Consider the following 17,880-nt stretch of genomic DNA (forward strand, 5'->3'; position numbering starts at 1 on the left):
TTTAAATTGCATTATTCAAAAGAAGCCCATTTCTGCACTTGAAGTTTTCTAATGTAAAATAAAATGGAAATCATGTAACATTAGTAGTAAAGCTATGAATACAATGGAATCTCATTATAGCATTACTTTATATAGAATGAATTTGAATATAAACCAGATTCTTACATCTCATAAAGGAGATTTAGTTACAGAAATACTGAAATAATATAACAACTTTATAAGATAGTCCTGAGATATGTACCGTAGGGAAACTACTTTAGTAAAATTTTGAGATGTTCTTTTTCTTATGGTGTACTTCTTTCATGTATTCCAAAACAATAAAAAATTGGGTGATCTGCAGAGCTGTTTTTATTGCCTCTGCTCTTTTACAGGCTCATTTTATTGTGGTAATAATACAGAACCAGAAAGAACTCCTCAGGTAGCCATAGAAATCATTTTTAACTAACATAAGTTTTTCCTGGCCTTTTTTTCTATTGGCCTAAATCAGTGTGTGATTTGTATTTTTTACAAGGTTTCAAAGATAGTGTCTTTGTATCTCAATATTAATAGCTACTTACCTGTTAAAATAAAATCAACATATGTTGATCTTTAGCTATGGAGCTATACAGTTGAGATTGAAAGTACTAGTTTTCCCACTCACGTAGCATTAAAAAAAAATATTGCAAACCATGTTTTGTGGCTTCTGTCCAGTGTCCCATAAGTAATTGTACAGCACAGAAAAATAAAACGCATTGTTCTGAGTTAGTAGTAGTAGTGCAGGCCATCTTATACGCTCTATTGAACTAAAGGAATTTATTTAGGACTCCCCCAGATATTGCCAAATGCTTACATAATTGGGAATAAAAAATTAATTTTGGTTATTTATCTAACTACATTTATTTCCATTATCAACTATTACTAATACATTTTTTTCTGCCAAAATCATCCTGTTAATGGGCTCTTTTCTTCACATCACTTTTGTTTGTTTTTTACCACAGACAAAAATCGTTTTTTTCACAGAAAGGACAATGCAAGTTACTTGAGAAGATAACTCATGATTTATAATTTTTAAAAAATTCTGTAAATATTTTAAATTGTTCTAAAAATAACTGCTCACAAATGTTTTAAATGTTTAAAAATGTGCTTTTTGTTATGATTGTTTTTAACGAGTATTCAATATTTATGGATCTCTGGTTTTTCTCTAAATATTGACATTTGTTAGTCATTACCAGGAATACTGTATGTTTAAAAATTGCCAAATATTAAACTATAAAAATATTTGGAAGTAATTCTCCATGGATTTATTTAAACTATAGATTGGCTATTTAAATCTTACAAAGTCTATACTGCATTTTTAAAATCTCTGTGACTGATGGATCTTCCTCTACAGGCAACATCTACTGCTGATGGACCTCCTTTGCAATTTTAAGTATATTTTATTGTTAGTAACATCACCACAGTCTTTTATGGTAAAGGTAGTTCATTGTGTCCGAGAAAAAGGAAAGCTAGTCTTGACAATGCAGATTTTCTGCATATTGGTTTAATAAATACATAATACGTTTTATGCTAGATTAAGAATACAAAATTACCAAGACAGCATTTACCCTCAAGTAATTCATGCCTTGAAATATATCTTTTTATATTTGTTTTGTTTGTTTGTTCGTTTGTTCTCTTCTGTATAGCCAAATAGTGAAGTGTTATTTTAGAGTTATTAGGTACAAAGGTGGCGCAGGAAGGAGGGGCACAGTGGTGAGTGAACTGTAAGTGATTCTTTATGAAAAAGACATGAAAACTACAGGTTTCAGCAAAAGAAAGCTTTTGTTTCTTTTTCTTTTTTGTTTTCAAATCTTTTTCTTTTGGAGGAATGGTCATTTCAGGAAATCACATGTAATGTAAATACCTTAAAAATAGGTATATTAAAGGAATGACGAGAAGAAATAGCCTTGGCGACAAAATGACCAGAGCATTTTATCCTTTTTCTTTAAGTAATTTGCCTGTATGTATTGGTTAAATTGAGTTACGATTTCCCTCCTTTAAAAGCTGGTAGGTCAAAGTTGCAGTGACTCTCTCAGGTCTCTTAGATGCTAAACAAACACAGGAAGATTCTGTCTCAATTGCATATATTAACATAAACCTCTTGTAGATGCTGATTTCAAATGCTTTGAAAATATCAAAGGATGTTACAATTTTATTTTCTACTAAATTAAATTTCTAACATTTTGAATGTTCCTGTTTTTAGTAATGAAGCAGGGCCAGACTTTCAGATAAAGGTGGAAATATATAGTTGCTGTACAGAAGAATCTTCTATAACCAACACACCAAAAAAACTAGCTAAGAAACTGAAGACATCTATAAGTAAAGCTACAGGGAAGAAAATAAATTCAGTGCTTCAAGAAGATGATGAAACGTGCTTGTCCTTCAGTTCTGCTATTTTGTAAGTTTTCTTATATAATATTTATAGTGACATAGTATAATTATGTTTGTGACATTTTAAACTATTTTATGTGGAATATATATTTACATTTTAAATGGGAAAAAAAAACACCCTGAAGCAGAAACAAACCTTGGTTGTCTGGCATTTACCCAGCTGAGGTATCCTTAATACCTTCCTTTGAAAGCAGGAAGTTGGATGACAGTGCGTTTTTAGTGATTTGGAATGTCAGTATCTAGAGGAAAGATGAAGTGTTTTTCTTGAGAAGGGACCATCTATATGTCACAATGTTTGTTATCTATCAGTCTGCTAAGTGGATTTCTGTATATATGTCATGTTTCATTCTTATCGATTTTAAAAAAATATTTAACTTTTTATGACAAAACCACATTACCATTATACCCAACAAAATAAAAAACAAGTCCTTAATATCACCTGATATCTAGTCTATATTCAAATTGCACCAATTCTGAAAAAGTTCTCTTGTGATTTGTGCAAATCAGGATCCAAACAAGGTCTACAGGGTTCCATTTGAGTCTTTTAAGTTTCTTTTACTCTTTAACAATTTCTCATTTACTTTTTTTCCTTGCCATTATTTATTGAAGAAGACAGATCTTACAGAATTTCTCATGTTTTGAATTTATCTGATTGCATCTGTGTGGTCTTTTTAAACATCTTTTTCTATCCTCTGTTTTTCCTACAACTGATAGTTAAATCTAGAGAACTGATCAGTTTCAGGCTCTCTTTTAGGGCAATAATACTTTATATTGTTTATATGTACTCCCTGGTGTGTCCCATTAGGAGGCCTTGTCCCTCTTTCAGTCATGTTACATAAGATCAGTGGGTTCGGGGTCGTCAGCCTGATCCATCCACTATAAAGTTCCCTATTCAATCTTTTATCTAACTGTTTTTGCAGCCATTGCTGATTATTTATTATTTTATTAAGGATTATAATTTGTTGACCTTCTAAGTTTGTCTTGTATTCCTTTTTAAACCTGGAATTCTCTCAAAGAAGAACTTTCCTTCATGAATTCTCTGGATGTAAATGCAAAAAATTGATGAAGGAAAAGGGGGAAAAATATTTGGTTCTTTTATTTACCCAATTTTAGAATAAGTTGATATCCTAGGAACCATGGAAGTGATCAATGTTTTGTTTTATTTGAACTCTTGAATTTTTATATATTTGTTTCTATTTATTATAGTCATTATTTTCTTTGAAGCCAAATTTTCCCATCTTTGATCGGTGGGAAACCTTTACGTTGACTCTTGCATCCTTTTGACACAGCCTAATTTCTGATAGCTTCTTTGCTTTCTGACACAAGATGTTGCATGTTTGTCTTATATTTTTCTGCCCAGATTTGGAATCACCATCTCTTCAAGGAGCCCTGGCTCCTTTCACATACTTTCTTTAAACATTGTGTTTGTTGCTTTACAAATAGTTTTATGTTTCTGTTTCTTAGGAAAACTGTTGTATATGCTGCATTCCTAAAATTTCTTTGCATGTCTTTGTAGAGTTGGCTCTTCAGCATGTCAATAATTTTACTATAATTACATAAAGTAAAATATTTTAGGTGTAGATCGTGGAAATGTCAATCATCGAAATGTAATTGAGTAACTGTTTTCATGTCGGATATATTACGTGTGAAAAATGCCTTGAGACTCTAGCATTGTGGCTTTCAGTTTATTTTGATTGAGACCCATGTTAAGAAATAAATTTTTTGTCAGGACTGATTGCACAGCTACGTATCATGTAGACATATCATGAAACAATACTTAGCTATTTATAATACAGTTAGTAGACTTTTATTCTAGTTATTTTCAATTTTTAAAAAATGCTGTTTATGGATTATTAACTTGATTTCATGATTCATGAATGGGTTCCATCCACTAAATAATAGTCATAGGGGATAAGTCTTTCCCAATAAACATGTCATTAAAAAGGAGGAAGGGGACACCGTTTAATTTTCGTACTTTAGAATTAAAGCCATTTTAAAACCTTTCTAGATTAAGATTATGACAACTGCTTGCTGGAAAATGCTTTAATTCAACCGTAAGGTAGTGGAACTGTCTCTTTTTGATGATTAAGTGAACAATCGTATTTCTGTTTCTAGGCTGAAACAAAATTTGGAACTGAAAGAGACCCTAGACATACTCACCAAGTTCAGTAGTCTTAAAACATTTTTAAGCCACAGAATTCTTTATGTAAAAAAATGACAGGACTAGTAGTGTCCTGGACAAGTTACCTTATTTCCTGGGCCTCAGTTTTCTTGTAGGAAAGGTAAGGATGCTTAGACACAATAATTTATTTTTAGAAGGCTCCTCGGAGACCTTTTAGGGTTTCATACACCTTTAAAGCATATAAAAACGAGGGGGCCTCTCAAACAGTTTAAAACTTCATTGTTTGGTAGGGAATCCTTAACTTCTTATCCTGTCATTTATTATTTGTGTGATCCTGGACGGATTTATTTACTTTCTGAGTTTTTGTTTTTCCCTCTGTAAATAAGATTATCATGAGATTCAAAAAGATAAATCATGAACTTGGTATATACTAAGCATTTAATAAATGTAGCTCTTACCATTATTGTTAATATTTTTATTGTTTCCAGACCAGTACTTTTTCTGAACTTTTTTTTTCAAATTCATGCCAAAGTATTGCAGTTTAGAAAGTTTACATAGAATTATAAAATGTAGACAGATATTTTAAAATTTAAAACCAATGTTTGTAATTTCATAGAAGATAATCTAAGTATACTCCACTTCACAGCCTAGAGGTATTTTTGAGAATAATTTTATTAGTATTACATTTTTTCCTATTAAAATTTTTTTTAACTGATGTATAGTCAGTTACAGTGTATCAATTTCTGGTGTATAGCACAATCTCCCAGTCATGCAGATGCATACATATATTTGTTTTCATATTCTTTTTCATTAAAGATTATTATAAGATATTGAATATAGTTCCCCGTGCTATTCAGAAGAAACTTTTTAAAATCTATTTTTATGTATAGTAGCTAACATTTGCAAATCTCAAACTCCCAAATTTATCTCTTCCCACCCCCTTTCCCGTGGTAACCGTAAGATTGTTTACTGTGTCTGCAAATCTTTCTGTTTTGTAGATGAGTTCATTATTGTCTCTTTTTTCTTTTTCTTTTTTTTTTTTTTAGATTCCACATGACTGATTTTATATGGTATTTTTCTTTCTCTTTCTGGCTTACTTCACTTAGAATGATGATCTCCAGGTCCATCCATGTTGCTGCAAGTGATATTATTTTATTCTGTTTTATGGCTGAGTAGTATTCCATTGTATAAATGTACCACAGCTTCTTTATCCAGTCATCTGTCACTGGACATTTAGGTTGTTTCCATGTCTTGGCTATTGTAAATAGTGCTGCTATGAACATTGGGGTTCATGTATCTTTTCAAATGAGAGTTTCCTCCAGACATATGCCCAGGAGTGAGATTGCTGGATTATATGGTAAGCCTATTTTTAGTTTTTTGAGGAATCTCAATACTGTTTTCCATAATGGCTGCACCAAACTGCATTCCCACCAACAGTGTAGGAGGGCTCCCTTTTCTGCACACCCCTTCCAGCAATTAACGTTTGTGGACTTTTGAATGATGGCCATCCTGACTGGTGTTAGGTGATACCTCATTGTAGTTTTGATTTGCCTTTCTCTGATAATGAGCGATATTGAGCATTTTTTCATGTGCCTATTGGCCATTTGTATGTCTTCATTGGAGAATTGCTTGTATAGGTTTTCTGCCTATTTTTGGATTGGGTTGTTTGTTTTTTTGTTATTAAGTTGTATGAGCTGTTTATATATTCTGGAAATTAAGCCTTTGCAGGTGCATCATTTGCAAATATTTTCTCCCATTCTGGAGATTTGTCTTTTTGTTTTTCTTATGGTTTCCTTTGCTGTGCAAAAGCTTTTAAATTTAATTTTGTCCCTACACTCTTTCTAATAGGGATTGGCGTATTTGTCTTGAAGTGTTCATTCTCATATTCAGATTGTCATTGTGTTTGGTTTATACCTGAATCCAAACACTAATTTTCTTGTTCAAAAATATTTTTGTTTATCAACATTTTCCATGAAACTTGCATGCCATTTGCTTTATTATACCATTAAAGTTGGTCAAAATATAGAGTAAAATCTTTTACACTATTTCAGCAAATTATATTCTCCTAATACCAAGCATTCTTTTGAGCTTTTGGTGTGAATGTCAAGTATACTGGGTTAAACTCAAAGCCCAGGACTACTTTTACCCTACAGTTCCTGAACTGACCACTTCATCACCACCGTTTGAGAATAGCATTAGTAATCAGAATGCGTGAGGTTCAGTTTTTTTTCTTTAACAGTGATCAGTTCAGTGAGAAGATGCCTAATAAAGCTTTTAATTTTTAACCAAAATGGGCAAAATATCTCTCCTCTAGTAATATGGCATGTGACCAAATATAGCTGTTCTTTCTGATGAAAGAGTGCATTTTTTCAGACTACCATTTTAAGTAGTCATTTAGTTTTTCATAACGTTTTTAAAACCCCTGCTCCATCAAATGTTATAACAATTGGCCCATTTGATAAAAAAAAATGTAGCTGATTAAACTTTTGGGAACTCAATATTAGGGTTGGCTAAAAGGAATGAGAGTAATGTTTTAGTAAGAAAATGTTATCCTGACAAGAATGTTTTAAAAGTGAGATCATTGTTGATTTTGGAAGCATTGGCATTGTAATTAGTCATGGTTTAAAAATGAAGTAACTTGAAATATCATCATAAAGTATTGTTTGATCTGAAAGAAGACAGTGAACATTTTTGGTAATTTTTAGCATGCTCCCTGGTGTGATTCATTTACTCATTTTTTATTTGTGGAATTTAGCTTGCTGAAATTCCTTTAGTTAGATTTTCCCAGTGCTTCTAATAGCTGAATTAACTATTTTATGCTCCTTGAGAACCATTTAGTACATTATTCTTCACTGTATAAATATACATCATTTTAAACAATTATCTTGTGAGAACTAGTAAAATTGAGAGTGATTATTTACTTGACAAAAAGCTATATTAACTTAAACAAAAGCCTATCACAAATCCTACATTTATTATCTCATTATAAAATTAATATAAACTTGAGAAGTAGAATCTGGAAGAGAAAAAAATTTATTCATAATTCACTCTCAATCAAATACTTTTTTTTTAAAAATAATTTTGAACTGGTATTTTTCCTCCCGGTTTTAAAATACTTGGCTTTGGGGGATATTTAGATATTAAGAATTATACTGTACATTCATATACATATACACACTTTTCCTGAGTTATTATAGTCTTCATATGATCATTTTAATGACCATATTATCTATAAATTGACTATCATGGTTTAACCATTCTTAGAGGAAGTTATCAGTCACTTTTTTGTACTGTTATTTTAAGATGTGTAATTCATTGGAAACAGGCACATTCTTACATGTTTACCTTAATATAGTTAGGGAAAAGATGTTTTAGCCGCAATGATTTTTTGGCCTGAGAAAACAATTAAACCTCCTCTCCAACGCACTCAGTACAACTGCACAGCCTATAACATAGCTGCTTCCTGTGCATACTAATGGCAGTGTTTTATATCCACTGTATATGGAAATGATGCTGTTCCTGAAGTGAAGAATACTCCAAGGTTTTTAGTGGTCCCTGAGAATAAATTATGTCACTCTTCAAAATAAAACACAGAAGTACCTTCTTTCCCTCTTTCTGCCTCTCACCATTTCAGATATTTTCCTTGGTGGACTTAAAATACATGTAGACTGTCCATCTAATAACTTGACCTCTAAGTTTCATGACCTCCTTTCCTCCATTGAATTTGTTCTGGTGCCTATTTTAATCATCCACCCCATGACTGCACTCTAGATCTTGTCATTACTAATAATTCTACATCCTCTAAAGTCTCTGTAGTAGGCATCCCACTCTACCTGTCACCTCCCACATTTCCAGCTTACTTCGTTCAATATTCTAACTCCAACTTAGCTTAAACTCCATGATTTACCATTTTATCCTTTCCTAACATTTCTCTCCTTTTGTTATACTTACTTTAGAAAAACTCCAACCTTGGTTAAATCCTACCTTTAGTTCCTCTGCACCTGCACTCATGAGGAATAGACATGGAAGCTGGAGAAAAACAGTCACACTGACTGGTCTCACTTTCGAGTGATCACTAACCTTGAGTGAGTTCCAATGTGAGCAATCCTACTAAGTTTCTGTAGTTTCCCACTTTACCTCTTGTCAGGGTAAGTATTTTATGTCATATTACTCTCTTCTGAAACTTCCCGTACTCACTCCTTTCAGTCCTTATTTAAAGCTGATGACTTTGATTTATGTATCATTGATGCTACTAAAGTAATCAGAAGAGAACTCACATATCCTCCATCAACCAAATCTATCAGCCTACCTGCTTCTGTGTCTTTCCTGCTTTCCTTCCTTGTGAACTGCCTTTGCGCCACCTGAGGCCACCTACCTTTGCACTAGATCCCATCTTGTCAGGCACTCAAAAGTAGGCTCCCTACACATGTTCGTCCTCTGCTATATCATCAGCTTTTCTTCTACTGTATCATTTCCAGGAACATAAACAAAACCAATAACATAAACATGCTGAAATACCTCCCATTTCTCCTTCCCCATTTCACAGCTATCCTTTACAGAAAAGCTTTTTTATATTCTCCATCTCCACTTCCCGTCCTCCCGTTCTCTCTTGGACCATTTCAGTCAGGTTTCATCATGTTACTTCCATCTCATACTATAGAAACTGCTCTTGTCAAGGTCAACAGTAATCTCCACATTGCCAAATACCGTGGTAATTTATCAGTATTCCTCTTCCTGGACCTTTCCACATTATTCAACACAATTGATCACTCTCCTTGAAACACTTTTTAAACATGGCTCCCAGGATACCACTTTCTTTGTTTCTCGTCTACCTCAATGACTCTTCCTTGCCTATCTCCTTTGTTCAATGCTCTTCAGTTTAATCAGAAGTGATAGAATACTTATATTCCAATATTCAGTCCTCACATTGTATTTAACTGTCTAACTTTCATTAAATTTCGTCTGTATACTGGTAACTCCCAAATTTAATTCTCCAATACTTTTTCCTCTCCTAACTCCAGATTCATATGTCCACATGCCTACCCTACAACCCAATCTCAAATTTAATCTTTTCAAAACTAAATTCTTACTTCCCGTATCTATTCTTCTCTTAGCCTCATTGCAGTCAGTGAAAATTCCCTTTTTCTGGTTGCTCAAGCCAAAAGCCTTGGAGTTGTCTTTGACTCTTTCCTTTCTTTTACATCCCATGTTCACACTGGGTCAACTTTAAGACTGTATTGGGAATCTTACCACTTCTCATCACCCTACCAAACAATGCCCTGTTCTAGGCCTGCACCAGCTCTTGGCTGGCCAGGTGCAGTCGCTTTCTAGTTGGCATCTCCATTTTCACTCTTGGCCTCTGTGTTCTGTTCTCCACATGACAGCCAGAGAGATCATTTAAAAATAACAATCATAGCGCATGCCTCTGGTCAAAACCTGCTATTTGCTTCCCATCTCACTGAGAACAAAATCCAGGGTCCTTATCATGCCTATGAAGCATGCCCTAGTGCAGTGTACAGTGTCTGCCTTTACCTTTTAGATGCCTCGTCTCCCTCTCCCTCACTGTGCTCCAGCCATGCTGGCTGCCTTGGTTGTCATATACACGTAGTGTCACTCTCTTGTATCACTTACACACTTAACTATCAGAAAGTGACACATGCTATTCTAAAATGCTAATAGGGAGTCTATTTCACATATTTTAAGTGGGAAAAATTGTGATGTAGTTGTATCCATGACAAATTATCATGTTGAGATAATGCTTAACATGTTGCACCCTGATTACCAAGCAACTAGTATGATTGTTAATAGGCAGTTTTGTGTTTAGTAATATTTGCTCTTCCATTATGATTGCTGTTCTCAATTGTTTTCTTTCTCCACAGTTTTCTTTAATACTTCCTCAACTTTGATGGACACTCATTGTGTAACAGTAGGAAAAAATAAGAACTTATTATGAAAGGCTCTATAGAAACTTGTTCAGGATAAGTGAAAATAGCAGTGAATGGCCCAAACTGAATATAAGGCTGGTGCTTCTTAGCTGTAGCAACATGGAGATTTGTTGGTACTAGTTGAACTTTTCCGAAAGTCTACATATGATTCTGAATTATACCAGTTGTGTTCAGAATGTAACTTGAAATTTTGCTCATGCATTGTTTTGTTAAAATTTTTTTGTTGCTGAGTTCTGGAGACTGGAACATAAATTCTCCTATGTAAACACTGAAAAAAACATTGGCTATTGAGAGGTATCTCTGGTCTATGATGGTTGTATATTAAAAACCAGGATAAATCAAACCATCATGATATAAACCTTAAACTTATACAGTAATATATGGCAGTTATTTCTTAACAAAACTGAAAAAAAAAAAACCCAAAACCAAGATGCGTTCTCCAAGAGAGCAACATTCTGTGGGGTTTGCCATTATTCATTTAAAAAGTGAATACATGCATTGCATTCTTGCTACATGTATATGTATTTTTTGTAATAGAGACTTTATTACATATTTAGTAACAGACAAAAATTTATGAAACATATCACCTGGCACAGTTAATAAAAATCCCCATCAGAGTTCACATGGTAATAATTCTTTTTCTAATTTTTTGAAGAATCATCATACTGTTTTCCATAGTGTTTGTACCATATCACATTTCTGTCAGCAATCCAGTTTGTCCACATTCTGGCCAGTACTTGTTATTTTCTCTGTGTGTGTGTGTGTGTGTGTGTGTGATTTTTTTTTTTTTTAGTAATAGCCATCCTAATCCGTGTGAAGTAGTATCTCATTGTGGTTTTGATTTGTGTTTTCTTAGTGATTAATGATCTTGAGCATTTTTTCATGTTTTTATTGGTCATTTGTATATTTTCTTTGTAGAAATGTCTATTCAAGACCTTTGTCCATTTTTTAATCAGATTGTTTATTTTGTTGTTGAATATCTAAATATTTTATGTAGTAGAAAATACACTAAAATACTTAAAACATGTCTTTTTTCTATTAGTGATGCAAAGTATAATTTGCTAGCTCATACTACCCTGAGCTTGGAAAGTGCTGAGGATAGCTTCAGGACCCATAATCTGTCTATTAATGGAAATGGTAAGTCCAGTCTATAATTTACTTATTGTACATGTTAAGTCAACATATATGTGGTGACAGTAATAATATCTAATTTTAATATGTTCCCCTGAAGTGGTTATTGGCTTAAATAATGTAGCCATGAGTGATTCTGTGGATTCTTTCAAATATGTTCGTCCCTTTTCCCTAAAAGAGTAAAGTTTGTTTTTCTCTGTTACTTGCTAGGGATTTGTTCTTGAGGCTTTCTAGGTGAGAACAGAAAGATTTTGCATATTCAGAATCCTTGTCTTTGACTTGAAATTGACAGCTTTACCACTCTCCTAATTGTCAGTCAAAGATCTATCTTCTTTTTAAATCTGAAACTTAGGAAGCCAACCCTTCTGTTGGTAAGAAAGAGAGGATATAAGGGAAGAAAGAGCTAAATTAATCTTAAAATGTTTTTCTCTGGATGATATTGGTAGTTATAGTTTATTGAAAAGAAATTTATAGCAAGGTAAAGAAGGAAGGTAAGCTGTTAGGAAGATTTGTAAAACATAGCATGAGCATTCTCCCAGATTATGTTTCCCTATGATGGAAAATATTGAGTAGTGTTGGTAAAGTCATTCGGAAATATGATTTGGTTTATTTATTCTTGTTCATTTTTTAAGGTAGAATATATAAAATTATGTACTGCCTTACTTACACTTTTTGTTGTGAAGATAGATGACACTGTACATTTTTAAGTTTCACAGTAAAAAATTCCATTAAAAGTAGAGAAAAGTTCATAAAATATAAATGTACATTTTAACAAATAATTATGAGGTGAATGTATGTATAACCCCCTCCATGCCAAGAAATAAAACATTGCCAACACTCCCCCTCAATTACCTAGGTGCAAAAATGTCCCAACTTTTATGATATTCACTTCCTTATGTTTCTTTATGGTTTTATCATCTATATGTGCTTCCCTAAATAATGTAAGTTAGTTTTTACTGGTTTGAACTTTATGTAGATGGAATCATATTAGGTCTTTGGACTGACTTGCTTTTTGTCCATCATCCATGATGTATTCATTTCATTGCTTATAATATTTCATTTTATGATTATAATAACTGTACTTATCTCTATTCAGTTATCTTTAATAGTTACAGGGTTCTTGAGATTTACTGTTTTTTATTTTGAGTCAGTTTTCATAAGTTCTATTTTTATACATATATAGCTATTTGATCTAAAATTTAAGGTTTATAAGCATTAACTTTTTCGTGACAGTTCCACTGAATTTCTGTAGCACCTGTAGAACTGTCCCTCCTTCTCTGTTTCTGGTACTGGCCTTTTGTTTGTACCTTCTCTATTGTTTTTGTTATTAGTCTTACAGTAGGATTATCAGTTCTTTATTCAGTGGTATATTCTAGATATGCTAACTATTTGTTAGAAATAATTATTGTAGTCTCCATATTCAATATTACTGTAAGAGATGTGATAAAATCTGTTATGATTGTGGATTTTTTTAGTTCTCATAGTTATGTCTATTTTTGCTTTATATAATTTGAGCCTTTACTGTTTGCGCACAGTTTTTAAATTGTGTATTTTCCTTCATTCTTTTGCTTCAAACTGTACTTATTTTTACTTTGCAGATGTGCCTCTTCAAACAGGATTATATATTGAATTTAAATTTTTATCCAATTTAGCAATCTTTCTGTTTTTTTTTCTTTTGCTGCAGCATTCAGTTATTTTGCATTTATTATCAAGTAGTTTATAACCCATATCATCTGATATAAATTATTTGGGTTTAAATCTATGATTATATTCTGTTTTTTCTTTTTGTCTTACCTATTCATAGCGGTTTTTCTGTTCTTTCTTGCCTTCTTAAGGATTGATAATTTTATCATTTCAGTTTTTCCTTGTTCTAATTAAAGTTATAATTCCTTTTCTCATCTTTTAGAAATTGCCTCTAGAAATTCTATTAATGATACTTAAGTCTAAAATTAAAAGATAATTTTACCTGTTTCTCAGACACTGCAACTCTATTTGTCTGACCTATGTACTATTGTTACATATTATAATTCCATTTGATTTTTAAATTTCATAAGATGTTTTGTTCATTTAACATTTATTTAGATTTACCTCCATGTTTCCATGTGCTACTTGTATCTGATACCTTATATCTGGGGTCATTTTCTTTCTGCTTGAAGTATAATCTTTAGAATTTCTTTTAGTATGTTCTGCTAGTATCATACTTCTTGGTTCTTTGTGTTTGTCTGAAGATGACTTTGTTTAGCTTCATTCTTTTTTTTCTCTCTCTATTTTTTTTAACGTTTTTTTATCGAGTTATAGTCATTTTACAATGTTGTGTCAAATTCCAGTGTAGAGCACAATTTTTCAGTTATACATGAACATACATATATTCATCATCACATTTTTTTTTGCTGTGAGCTACGACAAGATCTTGTATATATTTCCCTGTGCTATACAGTATAATCTTGTTTATCTATTCTGACTATGCCTGTCAGTATCTCCAAATTTTGAAATCCCAGTCTGTCTCTTCCCATCCCGCGCCCCCTTGGCAACCACAAGTGTGTATTCTATGTCTGTGAGTCTGTTTCTGTTTTTCTTCATTCTTGAAAGATGTTTTTACATGATGTAGAAATTTAGTGGTTTTCTTTTCTTTCTTCTTTTTTTTAAATGTTAAAGATATAATTCCACTATCTTCAGGCTTCTTGTACTGGCTATTGAAAATCATTTGTCAGTTGTCGCTTCTGTGAAGGTAACTTTTAATTTTCTCTTTGTCTTTGGTTTTCTGAAGCTTCACTGTGCTGTGGTGTAGAATTTAATTTTATTTATGCTGCTTTTGGAAATCCTTTAACTACTTTGAATTGATTAATGTCATTCATTAGTTCTGGACAAAATCTCATTTGTCTCTTCAGACAGCCTCTGCTCCATTCTCTTGCCTTTTTCCTTTTAGCATTCCTGTTGAAGCTATGTTAGTCTTTCTCACTGTATTCTCTGTGTTTCATTACCCTTCATGATGTATTCCTCATCGTTTTGTCTGTCTTTGCTGATTTTCTAGATTTTTTTGTGCACTATCTTCTATTTCCTTTATTCTCTTTGCAGCTCTGTCTCATCTGCTATTAACTCTGTATACCAAGTCCTTCATTTCACTTGTGGTATTTCTCAGCTCTAGAAGTTCTTTGTGACTTTTTCAAATCTGCTATGCCACTTTGTATTCTTTGTATATATTGCTAATATTATCTTTTAGGTTTTTAGTAAAAGACTCAGCATAGCTATTTCATAGTCCATGACTAATAATTCAGATATATAAATTTTTCTGGGTCATTTTTTTTAAACTGGTTCTCACTCATGAGATCTTCATGTTCTGTCATTATAATTGGAAGTTAACCTATTGGAATAAGTGGATGCTTAGTGTTTCTGTTTGCTTCTTGCAGGCACCTGGAGGGATTATCACTATAGGCTCACTTTACCAAAGACAATGTCTGACCTTGTCTGGACCCCTCCCATCCCCACCTCCAGGCACTGGGAATCCGGGCAGTAAGGTTACTTTACTTGTGTTTCACCACTACTCTGTTGGTGATTCCTTAATATGAGGAGAATCTCCCATTAATCTGCTTATATTGTTCAGGCCGTGGACTGTGATTTCTGTTCTGCTTCTCTCCTCTTGCAGGATCATTAAGTCATAATTCAGATTTGCTGGGACTGGCAAATGCTCTCAGGACAAACATTGCTTCTGTGCTTACTTAACTCACTGGTTCTCGTTTATCAGATTTGTACTGGTAGTTTCTTGTAGTTTTGTTACTTCTTTGTTGCTCTGGGAAAAAGTTTTTAAATATATTTGATTCAGCATTTTCTGTAGTTTTTAGTGGGAAGATTGGTCTGAACAATGTATTCTAGCTTTCTGTCACCCACAACTTGAATTCTGCAATAGTATTAGCATTATCAACTTCGTCAGAAAATTTGGTGAATTAAGTTTGTTGTCATTCCGTTTGTGTCAGTTCTCTAGAATTACCAGTTATACCATATGTTGAGTGCCTATTGTGTGTCAGACACTGTTCTATGAAATATTATTCAGTCTTAAAAAAGAAAGGAATTCTGCAATATGTGACAGTTTGAATGAACCTTGGAGACATTCTGCTAACTGAAGTAGCCAGTCTCAGAAGTATAAAGACTATGTGATTCCATTTATATGAGGTATCTGAAATAGACTATTAGAAGAGAATGGAATAGCAGTTATCAGGGGTTTGGGGGAAAAAAAGGGGGAGCTGCTAATTTATAGGTATGAGGTTTCAGTTATGCAAGATGAATAAGTTCCAGAGGTCTACTATACAGTATATTAACAATACTGTATTGTACACTTAAAAATCTGTTAAGAGAGTAAATCTCCTATCACATGTTCTTACCACAGTAATATAAATGAATAAACAAACACTGTTAAAGCAGTTTTTATTCTTAGTCTCTGAGATGTAGTTATGAAGGAGCATTATAGTGACGTGATTAGTAGTGGGGACTATGGGGCCATCAGCCTTGGATTCATATTCTGCTTCTACCACTGACTAGCTCTGTGACCTTCGCAGTTTCCTCATTTTATTATCATTTACATTTTATGGATGAGTGAAATACAATTTAAGAGAGTATAACATGCCAGGTCGTGTAGCTAGCAAGTGGTCGAGTGGATTATATAATCCCGGACAGGCTGTGCTCTCTCTGCTGTGCTTTCTGGTCAGGCATGATGACTGATAAAGCACCTGTACTCAGTGTGTTAATAATGGAATTGATGATGAAAGGTCCATTCTTTCAGCCAGATCATCTGAAAAGTTGTGGAAAGGAGTAAAATTCACAAAGAAAGCATTAATTTTAGCAGTGATTCCTCAGTTGTCTTCAGTGTTCTCTAAGATATTACTAGAGTCTCCTTTAATAAAGTGCTCATGAGCAAATAAGTTTGGGAGCTCTGTGGTTTATTTCTTCCTTAGAGAAACACAATAAAGACTAATTAAAGACCATGAAAAGATCTATGCTTTAAATAATATCACCCCCAAACTCTTGACATTTTAAGTTGTAGATTCCACAGAAAAAATTTTAAGAACCCAAACCTATATGCCTCTTTTGACATAATAGGTATATTTCTAGAAGTGTGTGTAAATTAAAATCTTGTAAGTCAATTTTATTTTGAAAAAGAAGGAAGCTTGTAATTAAAAAGAAACAAAATTTTATACAGAGACAAGCAACCCTCTGATTTATTCATTAGTGTAAACCTATGTTAAGAGTTTTCCTAAGTAAAATTATGTTAGTGTTTACCAAATACTATACAATCAAAATACAAGATTTTTGAAATTAATAACGCAACTTTATTACTCTTGCTAGTTGAAGAAAAAAGCCAAAATGATATGTTAAGGGTTATATTTGTCATCAGGCAATTTTCATACTTCTTATAAAACAGTGAAACCACACTGTGAAGATTGGCTCACTGGGAACTGAGATGTTATCTGGATTCTTTCTCTTGCCTGCGTTTTGTTTTTGTTGTTGCTGTCGTTTTTAAACTCCATTTTGTTCCCCATCTGAAACTACAGATGAATTAGATAAAATCATTCAGTAATGAAAAGTCAAACTGCTCTTTCACTTCCTGTTTCATTTCATCTTGTCCTAATACCTAGCTTGGTTAGAAAAGAAGAATTAAGTATTTTGATTAAATGTGTTGCACATGGATTGAAAGACAGCATTGAAAAATGGAAAGGATCTGGTTTGGGGAGTGAGAGTACCCTGGATTTGAAATTATGAGAAGCCTCTGTTACATGCCAGACACAATGATAAATGTGATGTACACATTATCTTATTTGATTTCATAACTCTAGTACTTAATAGATAGTATGTTTAAAAATGAGAAATTGATTCTCGGGTTAGTTAAGTGACTAGAATAGACGCCATATTTTCTTGTCAGAAGTAGAAAGAAGCTGTGACTCTGCATTTTAGTCCACAGTGGTCCTGAGCTTAAAAAAACCTGGGTTAGAAGTAACAGGTGATTGCAGGGCATGTGGTATGTGGTCTGTAGAGCAAAGAATTTTACATGCAATATCCCTTTTCAAGGACTGCAATCAGGAAGGAATTATTTTTCTTGGCATGCCATGAAATCCGAACTTATTTTACTAGAGAAGCATAGTGTTACATTTGGTATTTAGGTTCCAGATACATTATGATTGAACAAACTATGAACTGGTCTGAAACAGTATCATTTATGATTCTGTTTCTTTAGGAGACACATCCTAACTTTAAAAAAAAAAAAAACTAGCTCACAGATATTTAGAA

At 33.0% G+C, this 17,880-nt stretch overlaps 1 protein-coding gene across 1 annotated transcript in view; it reads left to right on the top strand.

Moving 5' to 3' along the window:
- Nucleotides 1-17,880, top strand: part of RTKN2 (rhotekin 2) — a 69,117-nt gene that overhangs the window by 26,342 nt on the left and 24,895 nt on the right. The window contains exons 6-7 of the mRNA XM_031461239.2: nucleotides 2,219-2,413; nucleotides 11,516-11,610. Of these exons, the coding sequence (XP_031317099.1) occupies nucleotides 2,219-2,413; nucleotides 11,516-11,610 (290 nt within the window). The remainder of the gene's footprint in view (nucleotides 1-2,218; nucleotides 2,414-11,515; nucleotides 11,611-17,880) is intronic.

This window comes from Camelus dromedarius, chromosome 8 (genome assembly GCF_036321535.1).
Source record: "Camelus dromedarius isolate mCamDro1 chromosome 8, mCamDro1.pat, whole genome shotgun sequence".
Classification (NCBI taxonomy): domain Eukaryota; kingdom Metazoa; phylum Chordata; class Mammalia; order Artiodactyla; family Camelidae; genus Camelus; species Camelus dromedarius.